Here is a 16450-nt window from a genome sequence, read left to right as displayed (position 1 = left end):
TGCTGTGGGGAGAGAGGCCACTTCAGTACCTGCGCAGGGCTTGCAGTTCACTTCTGACACACTCCTAAGACTGCTTTGGCCAGGTGTTTATAAGCACCTCGGCCAGAAGTGATTTCTTCAGGTCACCTAGAGACCCTTGCTTTTTACTCTCAGGATGACCTCTCTCGTTCAGCCTGGGCATGAGAGAGCAGTCACTGGCCAGCTAATAAATGATCCTTGATTTGAGACAAAACTCTGACATTGTGGAATATTTTGAGGGTGCCTGCCTGGCCTATAAAAAGTCACATGGCTTAAAGATGTACTTCCTCTAATTCCTGGGTCTGCCCTCACCAACTTGGTCACAAGGACTACTTCAGCGATGAAGACCATCACATGTGGCTTTGGGTTCTCCCATTTCCTATCCTCATTGTACTCCTATTTCTTCAATATTTCGCCTCTGCCTCCTGGACACCTTCATAAAATATGTCTCTCCCCATTCAGAGTCCTTTAAGTTATAGATGTTGGTTAATATGCAACCTTAAATGGACATTTTACCTAATTTCTACAGACCCAATAGAGGGGTTCCACCTTCAGCTTGGCTCGAAGACCCACTCTTAGCAAGAATTAGCCAGATAAATTGCCACACTTTCTCCCCAGTAGCAGTTGAAGCCTGCTGACAAATGAAAATGATGTAGGAAATAGAAAAAATAATAGAAGGTAAATTTTGGAGAGGAAATGCATATAATATCACAGGGCCAGTAATTCTCTCTGTTTTAACATTTTGCATGTCTTGGGCTTAACAATAAGATAAGAATTATGACCAGCACACCTCCTTTTACAAAAGTATGAAAAGGAAAAAGACCTGCTCCTGATTGGACTTAACTGCTCTTGTACACCTTCTAATACTACGAGTGCTTGCTTTCTTTTCTCTTCTTTCATATTCTTTTCTTTCCTTTTCCTTTCCTTTCTTTTCTTGTCATTTCTTTCTTTGTCTCAGTATTCTTTCATTTACCCTTCTTATAAAATCTGCTTGGGTTTGCAAACAAGAATACAGAATAAGAACTGGAGACAATAAACCTGCCAAAATTCAACTTTAAAATGAATAGAAAATAAACTCTTTTGCATATATTGTAGATGAATCACTGAATTAAGTTTTAGAGAATTTAATAGCTAAAAACATCAATTGATTAGCCCATGATCAACTAGGTAAACAAATGAGACGTGAGTCCAAAGTGCTGTGGGGAGAGAGGCCGCTTATATGGGCAGAATGATGAAAGAACCAATCAGTTAATGAATATGTCTACTTAAAAATCAATGGTTCAGGTAAAGGTAAGGTAAAGGCCCTCCCGTTGATCATCGATTTGCTCGAGCGGGCCCAGTAACGTCTCCATTGGAGACTTTGTTGTTACTGTGTCTGGCATATCAAATACTCTCGGTAGCTTGCCGGGCTCTCCGAGAGGGGCGGAGGAATCGAACTCGGGTCGGCCATGTTGGCTGCGTGCAAGGCAAACGCCCTACCCGCTGTGCTATCGCTCCAGCAGACAAAAATCATAAATCTGGTCAAATTACATGAATGAGTGTATGTCTAGATAAATTGATGGAGAAATATGTAAATGAATAAACTAGTAAATACATGAGTAAATTAAGGTATATGGATAGATGGATGGATTGAATGCCCAGTTAGATCATCAAGGATTAATGAGTGAATGCATGTTAAAAACAGAAATGAAAAAATCGATGGATGAAAGATAAAGTCAGGGCTGGAGTGATAGTACAGTGGGTAGGGCATTTGTCTTGCATGTGACCGACCTGGGTTCGATCCCCAGCATCCCATCTGGTCCCCCAGTACCTCCGGAAATAATTCCAAGTGCAGAGCCAGGACTTAACCCCTGAGCATCGCCGGGTGTGACTCAAAAAGCAAAAAAAAAAAAAAAAGATGAAGTGAATGACAAATGGAAAGACTAAAGAATGACAGCTAGATCATCAGTCAGGTGGACACATGAATGAGTCAGCCTGTGACTCAATAACATTGTTCACTCAATGAAACATTCATCAATAAATCATGAAATCCAAATAAGTAAACAATGTGTGTGTCTCTGGATAAATCTTTGATTAATCAAAAAATATAGGAGTTAATTGGTGAACAGAAGAAAAGATAAATAAATGGATGTGTGTGATAACCTTTCAGTATTGCAAACCATTATGCCCACAAGAAAAAAAGAGAGAAATAGAATAAAAGTGCCTGCCATAGAGGACATCTGGGGAAGGAAAACTAGGGACACTGGCAGTGGGAAATATACAGTGGTGAAGATACAGGTGTTGAACATTGTATGACTGAAACCAAATCATAAACAACTTTGTAACTGTGTATCTCAAGGTCAATTTTTAAAAATTTTATCAAAAAATTAATAGATGGAAGTGTAAAGGGAAGGAGGAATAAACGGAAGAAAATGAAGGAATGAGCAGTGGAAGAACTTATCAACAGACTTTTCATTATCCATCTAGCCAAAACCTTGACTCGGCTTAGAGCTTATTCAAAACCTGCAGTGCTCCTGTGAGAATTACATGCTGCCTCTCATTTAAGCAGGATGCTCTAGTCTTACTTATGAAGCTCCAAAAAGGATCAGATGGCCCACCCAAAGAAAGGAACCTCGATTCTGCCCACCTGTGATGTGAGGGTATTTGAGCAGGAGCAGGAATCCATAACGGACCGTGGTGCTGGTGGTCTCCGTGCCAGCGAAGAAAAGTGAGAGCACACTGATGATGAGGTTCTGATGGTGGAACTCAGAATTGGGATCGGATTTCTCCTGCATACAGAGGAGAGGGTTTGAGTCAGGGGAGCCTGGATTCTCATTGCACGTGTGAATATCTCTGGGAAATCCCATGTGTTTCTGGTTGACTGACATCTGTTACTTTTCTCTGTCCTCTCTTTGTTCAATTGTCCCTCAGGCTTTTTTCTATCTCTTTCTATCTCTGGTGTATATGTTTCCCCGTTCCAACCCTTATTTCTGCTTCTGGGTCTCTCCACTAAGGTGGCAGTTTTGTCCCTTACTCTGCAATCTATCTGTCTGTCCCCTGTACCCTTCTACTATTTGCCTCCCTACTAAATCTCCTACTTCCCCTCTCACACCCCCACTCTTCCATCACCCTTGTACCCCTCCCTTCTCACCTCCCATCTTTTCCTCCCTCCTCCCCCAAGCGTTACTTTGTCCATGCGGATCAGGTAGGCATCAATGAAGTCTCGGGGAGCCTTGCAGTCCAGAGTCTCACGGTGCTTCTCCACACTGCGGTTGATGAAGTCTATGATATGCAGCGAGTTTTCATAGATCTGTCTGTGAGAACCAGGGAAGTACTTCAAGAAGCCAGAAAAGAGCTCAAACACCTGTGGGAAAAGGGGGATTTTAGATAGTTCTGGGGCTAAGTTGAAAGACACAGGGAGGGTCAGCCCTCCTGGCTCCTGAAACCTCCCTTAGTTACCCTTCTGTCTCCTGTCTCTCCATCTCTCTTTCCATCTCTGTCTCTGTGTCTGAGTCCCTCTTTCATGAATACAGTCCCCTTCCCGGGGTTTACCCTTTATGCACCTTCCCTTCTCATTCTGTTTTCTGGTTGGTCTCTGTTTCACCTCTCCATCTCTCTCCTTTCCATCTCTCTTATCTCTGTGTGTCTCACCTGTGATCTCTCTGTGTATCTGCTGCCTTACCTTAGCTGCTTTATCTGTTTTGCTCAAACCTTTCCCGTCTCCCCAAAACTCTTATGCTGCATCAGGACTGATAATGTGACACTCAAACGAGATGAAGCAGTGGACACTTAGCACCATTTACTTCTTTGGGCTCCCATCTTCGTTGTTTCATCCAATGTCAAATTGAATACTAACTTTTTGCAAATAATTTTAAAATGCTGATATGTACACAGTAAGATGTAAAATTCCTTAATAAAGTGCCTGTCATAGAAGTAGTCTGGGGGAAGAGGGGTGACAGGAGGGAAACTGGGGTCATTAGTGGTGGGAAATGGACATTGATGGAGGGATGGGTGTTAGAACATTGTATGATGAAACCTGATGGTGAACAGCTTTGTGACTGTATCTCACACTGACTCAATTAAAAAGAGAGAGAATAAAATTCCAAATGCATTTTTTAAAAATGGGGAAAAAGAGAGAGAGAAATAAATAGAATAAAATAAAATAAAATAAAATTCCTTCATAACCCCTTCTTCTAGCAAGACTCATGGTTGTTGACTGGGCATCCTGATGAACTTGTCTCTCTCTATGATTTTCTGGGAGAACATTAAAAACCCCTTTGGGGCTGGTCACACACATTCCCTAAGGGCCCTTCCCAATTAACCATCAGACTCTCTGGTGAGAGGGTCTGATGGGACCTCTGAGGACAGCCCCAGTGACAATCTAACTTCCATTCCTTTTGAGGAACATCGGTATTCTGCTTCATTTTTTTTGTTTGTTTATTTAAATTTAAAATAAAAAATACAGATGACCCTCAACAACAGAGTTTTGAACTGTAAAGAACCATTTATATTTGGATTTTCTCTATCTCCACAGTCCTCTTCAAAACCTGGATATTGGCTGGTTGACATCCCAAATAAGAAATGTACATGTGCAAGAGGTAATTATGAATTCTACTAAGATGGAATTGGGGAACTGGGGGCAGGGCATCCTTAGCCCCTGTGTGACTCAAGAGTCAACTATAGCTTAGAGTTTTTTTGTTTGTTCATTTGTTTTTTATCATGAAGTCTTTTTATTCATTTTTAATTTTTTTAATTGAATTACCTTGAGAACAGTTACAAAGCTTTCAGGTTTAAGTCTTGGTCAGTGATCAAACACCCATTCCTTCACCAGTGCACATGTTCCACCACCAAGAACCCCAGTATACCCTCAAAGGCAACAAAGGGAACTTGATTACTTGATCCCTTTGTTTAAAAGGAGGGTCCTACTTCTGTATAACTGTTGAGGGGTAGTAGTGGTAGTTGGGGTTTTTGTTTTGTTTTGGTTTTGTTTTATTTTTTAATAAAGTTGTTTATAATGATTTGTTACATTCAATATTACAACCCCAAATCCCAGGTGGTGGTTGTTTTTTACTAGGAGGAGGAGACAGGGCTAGAGATGACTCAACAGCAAAAGCACCTGCCTTCCAGTGCCACCCACAGAGGCATAGAATGATCCCTGAGACTCTGCTGTTAGGGATCCCAGCCACCAATATTGCATGTGACATTCAGCATACAGACAGGTGCAGCACCACAACTAAAATATGCGAGCACCTTGCCATGTCCAGGAGAGCACAAACATGTTTACAAGCTCTGCATCAAGTTTGTGAGGCCCGCTGAGCACCACAACCAAGCGTGAGACACTCAAGGGAGGGAAGAAGGAACAAACAAAAATGGTGCAGAAAGGAGAGACCAAATGAAGAAATGTGGTTGCCAGTTTTCGTGGATATTTCAGAGACAGGGGCAAAGATCTGGTGGAATCATAGCAGAAAAGTGGATTCCAGAAGTGACCCTCAACTATCTCTTATCCACGGTGTCTCTCAAGAGCCCTTTATCTCTGCCCTTCTCTCTCTTCTCCTCCTTCTCCCTTCCTTCTTTATCTTTCTTCTTTATTTTCTCCTTTCCTCAGCCGTATGTTGGTCTTGCCCAACTTTCTGATTCTCTCTTCCTACCTCATGATCACTCCTCTCCTACTCTATCTCACCATCTATCCTACCTCCGGTTTCTGCCTCACTGCCTCTCCTGTCCATTTTCCCTGCCTTCTTCTCATCCTATACTGAATTCCGACTCATGCAAACAGATAACACCTTGTACACCCTGAATGTCCACCTCATCCTAACCACCACCCTCCCCCCTCTCCTGACCTGGCTGGAGAAGGAGCTGATGAGAGCGAAGGTTTGGAAGAACACATCCAACAGTTGCAGGAACTCTGGATCTCGGTAGGAGAAGCGTTCCCCGAAGACGATGGAGCAGATGATGTTGGCGGTCATTGAGTGGAAGAAGAAGGTAGGATCCTGGAGGGCTCCTGGGAGAAGAGGACACTCACTCAAAAAAGGCCTGGGGACCCTGGAGATTTGCCCACCTCTCTGCGATTTCCTCACTGACCCAGAGAGTCTCCAGAAAACAGGACAATGACAGGGCTCGTGCATATGCCCATATCATGTGCTAGACCTACTCTAATACCAGCCACAAACTGTTCCTTACAGGTCAATTTGACTGATGTACCCATTTCATAGATGGCAGACATACTGTGGGAGATCTCCCCCTAAAAAAACTGAAGCCCAAGCTCAGGATAGTTCCCTGGTCAAAACAGCAGAGGTCTTAGAATATAAATGGGCAGAAAAAATGCACCAGGGAAAAAAATAATAAAACATTTAGTGTCTTCTAGATGTAGAAGGCAACATGGGGAAAACAGAATAGGAAATTGTCATGCCTTCACTCTATACTTCAAAGGTGCCTTCATTTTGGATGATTACTTAGAAATAGTAAAGAAATAAATTCTCTCCTGTCCAACTCTAATGCTGAGGAATAAAATAGGGTTGCTACTGATTATGCTGTTATCTGGACTTCTAGAAGTGTGGTTCCTTGAGGAAAACTAGAAAAAGGGGAGTGAAAATAAACAGATATGACAGGAATTGAACATCAAGATGGATTTTGATGGTTAAGTCCAATTTAAAGCCCAATTTTAATGGACTTTAAAATTTCCCTTTTTGACACTCCTTCACTGTTGGTGGGAATGTCGACTAGTTCAGCCCTTCTGGAAAACAGTATGGACGATTCTCAAAAAATTAGAAATTGAGCTCCCATTTGACCCAGCAATACCACTCCTGGGAATATATCCCAGAGAGGCAAAAATGTATAGCCGAAGTGACATCTGCACTTGTTTGTTCATTGCAGCACTCTTTACAATAGCCAGAAACTGGAAGAAACCTGAATGCCCAAGAACAGATGACTGGTTAAAGAAACGTTGGTACATCTACACAATGGAGTACTATGTAGCTCTTAGAAAAGATGAAGTCATGAAATTTACATACAAGTGGTACAACATGAAAAGTATCACGCTAAGCGAAGTGAGTCAGAAAGAGAGGGATAGACATAGATTGCATTCATCTGGGGGATATAAAGTAACAAAATATGAGATTAATACCCAAGAATAGCTGAGATCAGCACCAGGAGGATTACTCCATAGCTTAGAGGCCAGCCTGGCATTCTAGGGGAAAGGGCAGCTCAGATAGAGAAGGGAGCACCAAATAAAGGATGTTTGGAGGATCCTCCCAGGAGGAGAAATGCATGTTGAAAGTAGACTATGGACTGAACATGTTTGCCACTCAATGCCTCTTTTGCCGACCACAACACCCAAAAGGAGAGAGAGAACACAAGGGATTGCCCTGCCACAGAGGCGGGGGGGATGGGGGGATGGGGGTGGGAGGGATATTATCCATGGTGGTGGAAGATGGGCACTGGTGGAGGGATGGGTATTTGACCATTGTATAATCAAAACCCAAGCACAAAAAATTGTAAATCTACAACTGTACTTCATGGTGTTTCACTAATAAAAAAAATTTAAATAAATAAATAAATAAATGAAATTTTAAAAATTTTAAAAAATAGAAAAAAAATAAAATTTCCCTTTTTTTCAGTCTGAGTGGTGAGTTTCTGAACTAGGAAAGAAAGTGACAGGAGTATATAGTATTTTTGGCAATAGGGTAAGAGAATCTGTCTTTTTGTCTGGGAGAGAAAATAATAGTAATAATAGTCTTCCTATGACAATATTTAAAACAATGAACATTTACACTAAAAATTTTACTCTGTACCAAATAGAATAATGCTATGTAGGAATTTTCTCATTGTGCTCATAAAAGAACATTAATAATATTGGTGTTATTTTCCCATTTGGCTGATGTGGAAATTAAACTTCCGAAGGATTAAGTAATTGTTCAACTGATCAAATTAGGATTGAAAGCCAGATATATCTTGTAGAGCCCACTGCGTCTCTTAGAAAAAACTGAAATGGAATCCCATGAAATCAGGCTCAAGGGAACTGTTCTGTTTATCCTGGCAGGTATAGGTCAGTGTCATTGTCAACACACACAAACTAAAATGAGCTCAAAGGATTAATGGATGGCAGAGGGCAGTTGAGCCTGTTGGAATTCATGGGTTGCACAATGTCACAATTTTACTTTGAAGGAGACTTGTAAGTATATGCCTTTTGCAATTCTTCTCTCTTTCTTCATCGTTTTGTTATTCCTTTTCTCTGATGCTTTTCTTTCCTGCACTTTTTGTTATTTTCCTTAACTCTGCTACTCTATTCATTTTTATTTCTATGTTTATTAGTGAATACGACTCAGAATAACAAAATAGACAATTATTAAGAAAGACAATTATAGGGGCAGAGAGAGATAGTAAAAGGATAGAGGGGGTTGCCTCATGTGGCTGATCCTAGTTTGATCTTCTGGTCCCCCGAGTGCTACCCAGAGTAACCCCCAAAGATTATTTTCATAAAATAATCATTTGAGATGCTGAATGTGTTAATTAACTTAATTGTGGGGCTAATTTCACATTGTATATAGAGAATCATCACATTGTTTATTTGAAATATGTTACGATTTCCTTTTGTCAATTGTACACTAATAAAGCTGGAAAAATGTTATGTCCTTAAAAAAAAAAAGTAAATGGTCAGTCCGTGAGCTCTAAGAGAGCTGCCTGGGAGAGTCTATAGTCTGGACAGTCGGTGTGTATTTGTTCCTCTTATGTGTTTGTCTCATCCTCTAGACCCTGCAGGATGGTCAGAGGTCAAAAGTGCCAATCCAGCTGGATTGTACACAGAACTTTCTGCACCCTCTTTTCAAAAGAACTTTGTTTGAGCACAGTGGTACGTAGTTGTGCATGACTAGAGTCAGATGCAGACTCAATCCAACAGATGTGTATTCGGGCCCTTCCAGGGCACTGTCCCAGAGCTGAGGGGCACAGAGTGGGTGTTCAATCTGCCAAAATCATATGCAAGTTTACAAGACTGCTCTCCCTGACCTGAACCCCACAAAACCTTCCTCTATCTGCATTTCTGAAGTCTTGAGTCATCAGGAAACGGTTCTACTCTTGCTGGCTAATGTCTCCACACCCCACCTCAGATGCCAAGGAGCCACAGGTGGGTGTAGCCTCACTACTGGTGTCCCCTGTCCCCACTCTGTGTCCCCTAAAGAGCCTCCCTGCCCCTGTATGCCAGTGTCTTTATTTTCTCTACCTTTCTCTCTCTCTGCCTCTCCTAGGCCCTCTGATCTCACTCTTTTTTTCCTTTTGTTTTGGGGACATACCTGGTGGCACTCAGTGCTTACTCCTGGATCTGCACTCAGGAATCACTCCTGGTGGTACTCAGGAGACCATATAGGGTGCAGGGGATAAAATCCAGTTCGGCCACATACAAAGCAAGTGCCCTCCCGGCTGTATGATGCTTCGCCCCCTAGGCAGGCCTCCTTGACATGGTGGCTCCAGGTCTCTTTTTCCTTCTCTGGCTCTCAGCCATGCTGCTTCTCTCTCTCCCATCCCCCTCCCTGTCTCTACCCCCTGTGTTTCTCCCTCCCACACTCTGTACTCTCCAACCTCCTGAAAAAAAAAGAGAGCGAGAGCCCTGTCACCTCTGTAGTTCACCCACACCCACTTAGGAAGAATCCAAAAGCAACCAGAAGTGCTGTCTGGATGGACTCTCCAGAAGTGCCCTCTCTTCTCATTGCTCTCCACCCAGGAAAGGAAAAGTGTGTGGTTCATTCTGGGGTTTGCCCCCCTCTCTCACTTTCTTTCATAGAAGTCTTGCTGCTGCCTCCCCTAGATGGACTCAGTCATGAGCAAAATAAAGAGTGTGCTAACATCTGGGTTTCTGTCTTGGCACTACTTTTACTGGCATCTCTTCTGGCTTGCTGTGACTTCTCCAAAGCCTGATTTGTACCCCAGACCTCTGTCTGGTAGTCTCTCAAGCTCTGTCTTTCTCTTTTTAACCTACCTTCTCTGATTACCCACACCCCTATTTCTATTTCCATTCACTGTGTGTATGCTTGTGTGTATGGGTGTATACCTGTCTCAGTTTCACCAATTCTGCCCTCCCCTTCCCCCGGGGCTCACCCTTGGTGTTTCGCAGCTCCTGCACCAGACACTGAGCCTCCTCCTGGATCCGTTCCTCCACACTCCGCTTTCCCACTCCTAAGTTCCTCATAGTGGCCAGAGAGAATCGCCGAAGAACCTTCCAACGTTCACCATTAGCAAAAATTACACCTGGGAGTATAGAGACAGGGCATGATGCAGAAGAAGTTGGAAGTAGGGTCCCTGTGCACCTTTTGTCTCCCATCTTAGACTCACCCTCAGTAATCTCCTTCCTCCATCAAATTCCTCCTAGTGCCTTCCAGGCCCTTACCATATCCCTGGGAGATTGACTCAATCACAGCAATTCTCCCCCGGCCAGAGAAGGCATCAGCATGGTCCACCAGAGCCTCCCGGATGGCCTCTGTCCCACAGAGCATGACCACAGGCCTTGGTCCCAGGTACACAGTGAACACATCCCCATACTGGTCTCGAATCTGTCAAACATACCCACAACATAATTATTGTTATTTTCACCTCTCTGGTTACCACTGTTGTTTAATCATTAAAACACAGAAGCTGATACTTAGCTCCTGCTCCCCCCAAAATAGTGCCTTCACCCCCATCCTGGACTCGATAACCAGAGTCCTCAGTGGCACAGATGTTTTCTTAAATTTTTTTTCACAGGTGTTTTTAATACCATCCTTGTCCAGACCTTTGACTGATCACATTTTTCTATATTATCAATTAAAGGGTCTACCTCCTATGACCCAACCCCAAACTTTCATCTGCATCTTGACATTTTCCTAGAAAACTGCCCTCTTGCTAGGCAGGTGAGGGGATGTAGGACCCTCTCAGGGTAATCATGAAATAGAAAAAAAGTCACATTGGTCCAGTCACTAGGGAAATTGTTCAATGTTGTTTTCAGGAATTAGCTTATCCATGTTTCAGACAGTGATTGAACACATATATTCAGTTCCCATAAAGCTGGACCATGCATTCTAGGTGTGTGCAGTAGACCCCTCCCCAGGGAAATTTCTTTGATTTCACACAATATAAACATACAATCATATCCACTAAAGCAGAATAGAAGGTACTCAGTGACTTGGCAACTTTACTGACAGGCACATGTCTGACAAAAATATGCATGTGTGTGCTCACTCAAAAATGAAGAGGCCAGTTCACAGAGAGAGGGCCTACTGGTGAAATGACCAGAAGCATAAATATGGAATCAATAGTGATACATTCATGTTTTTAAATACTATGCAGCATTGAAGAAGATGAAATATGACTTCCACCAACATCTAAATGAAACACCTAGTTATTTCCATGGAAAAAAACAACTAGGTATAACTCTACTTATGGGAAACTCAAGTACACAACATAAACTTACAATGGGAATGTGTTGCTGGCTCCAGCCATGGGCTCTCCCAAGTTTACTTTGGGGTACCAGGATGCAGGATCTGAGTCTGGGAGGGTGGGGTGTAGCCTTGCAGTGGTCTATTTGCGGTATGGCCACTGTCTCAGATGGGTGAAGCAAAGGCTGTGCGGGCTTGTGTCCCTGCGTGCAGGCAGGGACAAGGAGCCTTTGGGGCACTAGTTGGTGAGCTTCCCCAACCTGGACAGTGGGATCTGGGTGTGAGCTTTGCCACACGGGATCAGGAGTTAAGGTGAAGATGAGAGTGGTGAAAGGAGGCGCCACACCCACACACAAACACAAACATATATGCACACGGATGCTTGTAGGATCATTAAAAAATAAATAAAAGATGTATAACTATTATCTGAAGGTGCTACCTGAGAAAATCTGCTGAGCTATAGCTACACACAGAAATGTGTGTTTTCAGTGCAGAACCAGAGTAACCCCTGAGCACTTCTAGGTGGGGCCCAAAACAGAAAGAAAGAAAGAAAGAAAGAAAGAAAGAAAGAAAGAAAGAAAGAAAGAAAGAAAGGAAAAAATAAAGAAAAAAAATAAAAGAAGAGAAACGGCAAGAGTATCCAGGAAATTCCACAACTATTTTCAAATAGTTGAAAATATTTCAATTTTTATCTGATGTCATAATTTAAAATGATCTAAAGCTTATCAAGAGACTTATTATGTTAAAATTACCAAAAGACACGGCTGCTTCTTCTGGAAGGGAGCATAACTTGGGACCCCCATAGCCATGCCACCAGACACTGTGCCAGACTGTTTTCTCTCAGAGTTCCCCAGAGGTGGTGGTTGAGAGCTGTCCCCACCCGGAGGGACCCAGCCTGGGCAGCCAACCTCCACAACCCAACTGCCACCACGATCAAGGCTGCTCCCCACATGCTTGGGCCAAGCCTCACATATGAGTGAACATATTTCTGAACCCATAATAATACACTCCCTACCCATTCTCCATAATTGCCACACCATATTTAATGGGGTTTGGACAGTAGGAAACAAATCATAGACGGAAATATATGCATATGTATATATACATATTTTCAGATATACATACCAAAGCTCACATCACCCAAACTTTAACAACATGTTAGTGATATCCTATAGAATGTCTTAATGGCTCCTGCCAAAATAGAACAATTTTCACACTGTTTCCTATATGAACACTTTTTTATAAACATGTTCAAAGGTTCTTCATAAGAGACAATACAAAATATATACTTTTGGTTGTGTTTTGGGACAGGGATTGGGGCTTGGGATGGAAACACCCCGAATTTGGTGGTGGGAAGGTGTAATGGTGGTGGGATTAGTATTTGAATATTAATATTATTATATTATAAATTTAATATTATAAATTATAATATTATAAATTTGAATATTAAATGTAATCAAATATTGTAAACTAACTTATAAAATAGCACTGTAGCACTATCCTACCATTGTTCATCTATTTGCTTGAGTGGGACCAGTAACATCTCCATTGTGAGACTTGTTGTTACTGTGTTTGGCATATCAAATATGTCACAGGTAGCTTGCCAGGCTTTGCTGTGCAGGTGAGATATTCTCGGGAGCTTGCAGGGCTCTCCAAGAGGGGCGAAGGAATCGAACCTGGGCCGAACGGGTCGGCCACATGCAAGGCAAATGACCTACCCACTGTGCTATTGCCCCAGCCCTAAAATGACTGTCACTGTCACTTTCACTGTCCTCCTATTGTTCATCGATTTGCTCTAGCAGGCCCAGCAACATCTCCATTGTGACAATTGTTACTGTGTTTGGCATATCAAATACATCACAGGTAGCTTGCCAGGCTTTGCTGTGAGGGCGAGATACTCTCGGTAGCTTGCCACAAATGCCCTACCCGCTGTGCTGTCGCTCCAGCCCAGCCCTAAAATAAAAATATTAATTACCAAATGATAATTGGTAATTTATTATTTATTTAAATGATAATTGGTCATGTATTTATTATTTTAAAATTACCAAATGATAATTGGTAATTTATCACTGGGCTGGAGTGATACCACGGCGGGTAGGGCGTTTGCCTTGCGCACAGCCGACCTGGGTTTGATTCCTCCGTCCCTCTTGGAGAGCCCGGCAAACTACTGAGAGTATCTCGCCTGCACGGCAGAGACTGGCAAACTCCCAGTGGCATATTCAATATGCCAAAAATAGTAACAAGTCTCACAATGGAGATGTTACTGGTGCCCGCTTGAGCAAATCGATGAGCAATGGGAGGACAATTCTACAGTGCTACCAAATGATAAAACTTCTAAAGAAAATGTAAGAGAACCTTGTAACTTTGAGTTTAAGAAAATATTTTTATACATGATTCAAAAAATAAAACACATTTCATTTTTTAAAAACTAGGCATATCATTCTCACTCCAATTAAATGACTCATACATACCACTTAATTTTTCTGTTGTGTTGTTTGGAGGCCACACTTGGTGATGCCCAAGGATACTCTTGGCTATATGCTCAGTAATTACTCCTGGTGGTACTACAGGAACCATATGAGATGCTAAGGATTGAATCCAGGCCAGCCACATGCAAGGCAAACTCCCTACCCACTAGACTACCACGACATACTCCAGCCCCTACCACTTTCCAAAGCAGCACCTCGCTTTATTTCATTGTAGTTCATGAGATCATATTTCCTTTTTGGTTTATTTTGTGTGTCTTGTCCAGAACTCTATCATCAATGCCTAGACTATTTTCTAGGGTACAGAAGGAACCATGGAAATTATTGGATGAGCAAATATTTGCAGCACTGGGTCAAAGCAATTGCCACTTCTCAAGCACTCCCACACATTAGGCTGTTGGTCACGTCCCAAATCCTCACAGCAATCAAGACACGCATTCTTATCAAAACCACCTCATTGTCTCAAGGAAACTGTCTCATTGAGTAACGGGTAAATACAGAACACAAACCTGTATCTAACTCCAGAAGCTAATCTCTTGGACTGGAGTGATAGTACATTGGGTAGGGAATTTGCCTGGCACGGGACTGATTCAGTTTCAATTCCCATTAACTCCCATATGGTTCCCCAGAAATGCCAGGAGAAATTCTTGAGTACAGAACAGGAGTAACACCTGAACATCCCTGGGTGTGACACTAAAAAGACATTGAAAAAAAAAAACCAAAAAACAAAAACACTCTAATCTCACGTCTCCATTCCATTCATCCTCTCATCTATCTCGATCTGTCTCCTCTCTCTCTCTCTCTCTCTCTCTCTCATTTCATGTTTTCCCTCTCTTTCTGCATCTCCACAAAGAGGCAATAACCATGGAGGGTTTGAACATGTCGAGCTACTGAACCACAATATTACCATCTCCATTCACACATTGATTCCCAACAATGATGACTCACTGGGAGGAGACCATCCTCTAATGCTCTCTGCCCCCAGTCTTCCTGGCACTGGAATAGGTCACATTGCTTCCTTTTGCTTCCAGTGACAAGTAAGTGCCCAAGAAAATGATGACAACACAATGTGAAATTCTCCACCCATGGATCACTCCCAAAGATCACTCCTCGTGCCTTCCAACCCCCTCCAAGGACATTGCCCATATCTGTCCAACAGAGCAGAGCTGCCTCTGGGCCTTAGCTCTGCCCACACTACACCTGATTCATCTCCTTAGTCACCCCCCACTGCACACCCTCCCCTGAGCCTGGAGGGAACTCTGAGTCGCTCCCATGAATGATCCCCAAGGACTGAGAAGGGGACCCCCCACACACACACCTTGTCTGTGTCTCACCTTCAGGAAGGATTGGAGGAGGCCTTTTCTGTCCATCTGCAGGAGGTTCCCCAATAAGGGCAGGGGCCGGGGGCCTGGAGGGAGATGTCCATGAGACTTTGTACGGTCCCTGGCCATGAGAAGCAAGAGTCCTGTGAGGACAGCCAGGAGTAGGATGACACTAAGCATCATGCTCCCTGGTCAAGCTGCCTTCTTGTCCACTGCTCGCTGAAGATGGGCCTTTTATCGTGGAGTTGTCACCATGTCAAGTAGGTAACTTCATCCAATCCCTGCCTCTCTCTGACCATTGCCCAATAGCAAGAACTTAGACAAGAGTTACTAAGTGACACAAGCTTCCTGCACAGGCAGCCAGTGACCTGCTCACTCTTTGCCTTGTTGTCTACCCCTGGAGGCAGGAAGATGCTAAAATCCACAACACTGTACTCTGTGTGTGTGTCTGAGAGAGAGAGAGAGAGAGAGAGAGAGAGAGAGAGAGGTGCTGCCCCATCTTTGTAAGTGTGCATGGTTGGGCACACCTTATTGTTCCAATCATATATGTGCAGCCACATGTACAAGTGTTTATCTCTACACCCTGGCACATAAGTATGTGCTCACATGATTTTGGTACCTGAAGCAGTTTTTGGCACACACTTGAACTTACTAGAGTGATTCTGTCTTGTTTTGTGTGGGTGCAGTCTTCGATGATTCTGGAGTTTCATCTATGCAGATGGAGGTGAGTGTTACCCTTTGGGGGCTTAAGTATAACCAATAGTTATTATCACTATTGGCTAAAAATACACTTTTGTCACTAAAATGACTTTACATCTGCATGAAAACTCAGATGCCTATGTTCACAACTCAACTTTGGATTCTTCTGGTCTTTATTTTGTGAATCTCCACTCCAATACCTAACTGTCATGGTAAATGAAAATTTACATTCTTTGTCTCTTTTGGTTCTTGTCCTCAAACGCTGGCAGTCTATTTTGAACTTGTGCATTTGAAGTGTTTTTACACTTTTATTTAAATATTAAAAACAGGTCATTAATGTCCACTCCATTGAGATCTATAGGGATTGCATTGAACTGATAGGGAATCGACATCTGAACCATAGGCTTCTTCTGCGCAGTGGTGACAAAAAAGCTCTTCATCTATATGGGCATCTAAGGTGGTGAGCAGAACAATGTCCCCCACCAAAGGGTGTGCACATTCCAATCTCCCAAATCTTTCCCTATTTCAGGTCATATGACAAAGC

At 42.8% G+C, this 16450-nt stretch overlaps 1 protein-coding gene across 1 annotated transcript in view; it reads right to left on the bottom strand.

Moving 5' to 3' along the window:
- LOC130043771 (cytochrome P450 2B11-like) overlaps positions 1 to 15390 on the bottom strand; it is a 29803-nt gene extending 14413 nt beyond the window's left edge. The window contains exons 1-6 of the mRNA XM_056136198.1: positions 15220 to 15390; positions 10376 to 10538; positions 10087 to 10236; positions 5838 to 5998; positions 3185 to 3361; positions 2645 to 2786 (exon numbers count right to left, since the gene is read on the bottom strand). Of these exons, the coding sequence (XP_055992173.1) occupies positions 2645 to 2786; positions 3185 to 3361; positions 5838 to 5998; positions 10087 to 10236; positions 10376 to 10538; positions 15220 to 15390 (964 nt within the window). The remainder of the gene's footprint in view (positions 1 to 2644; positions 2787 to 3184; positions 3362 to 5837; positions 5999 to 10086; positions 10237 to 10375; positions 10539 to 15219) is intronic.
- Positions 15391 to 16450: the final 1060 nt, after the last annotated feature.

This window comes from Sorex fumeus, unplaced genomic scaffold (genome assembly GCF_029834395.1).
Source record: "Sorex fumeus unplaced genomic scaffold, SorFum_2.1 ptg000122l, whole genome shotgun sequence".
Taxonomy (NCBI): Eukaryota; Metazoa; Chordata; class Mammalia; order Eulipotyphla; family Soricidae; genus Sorex; species Sorex fumeus.
This window is presented reverse-complemented; position numbering and strand designations above follow the sequence as displayed.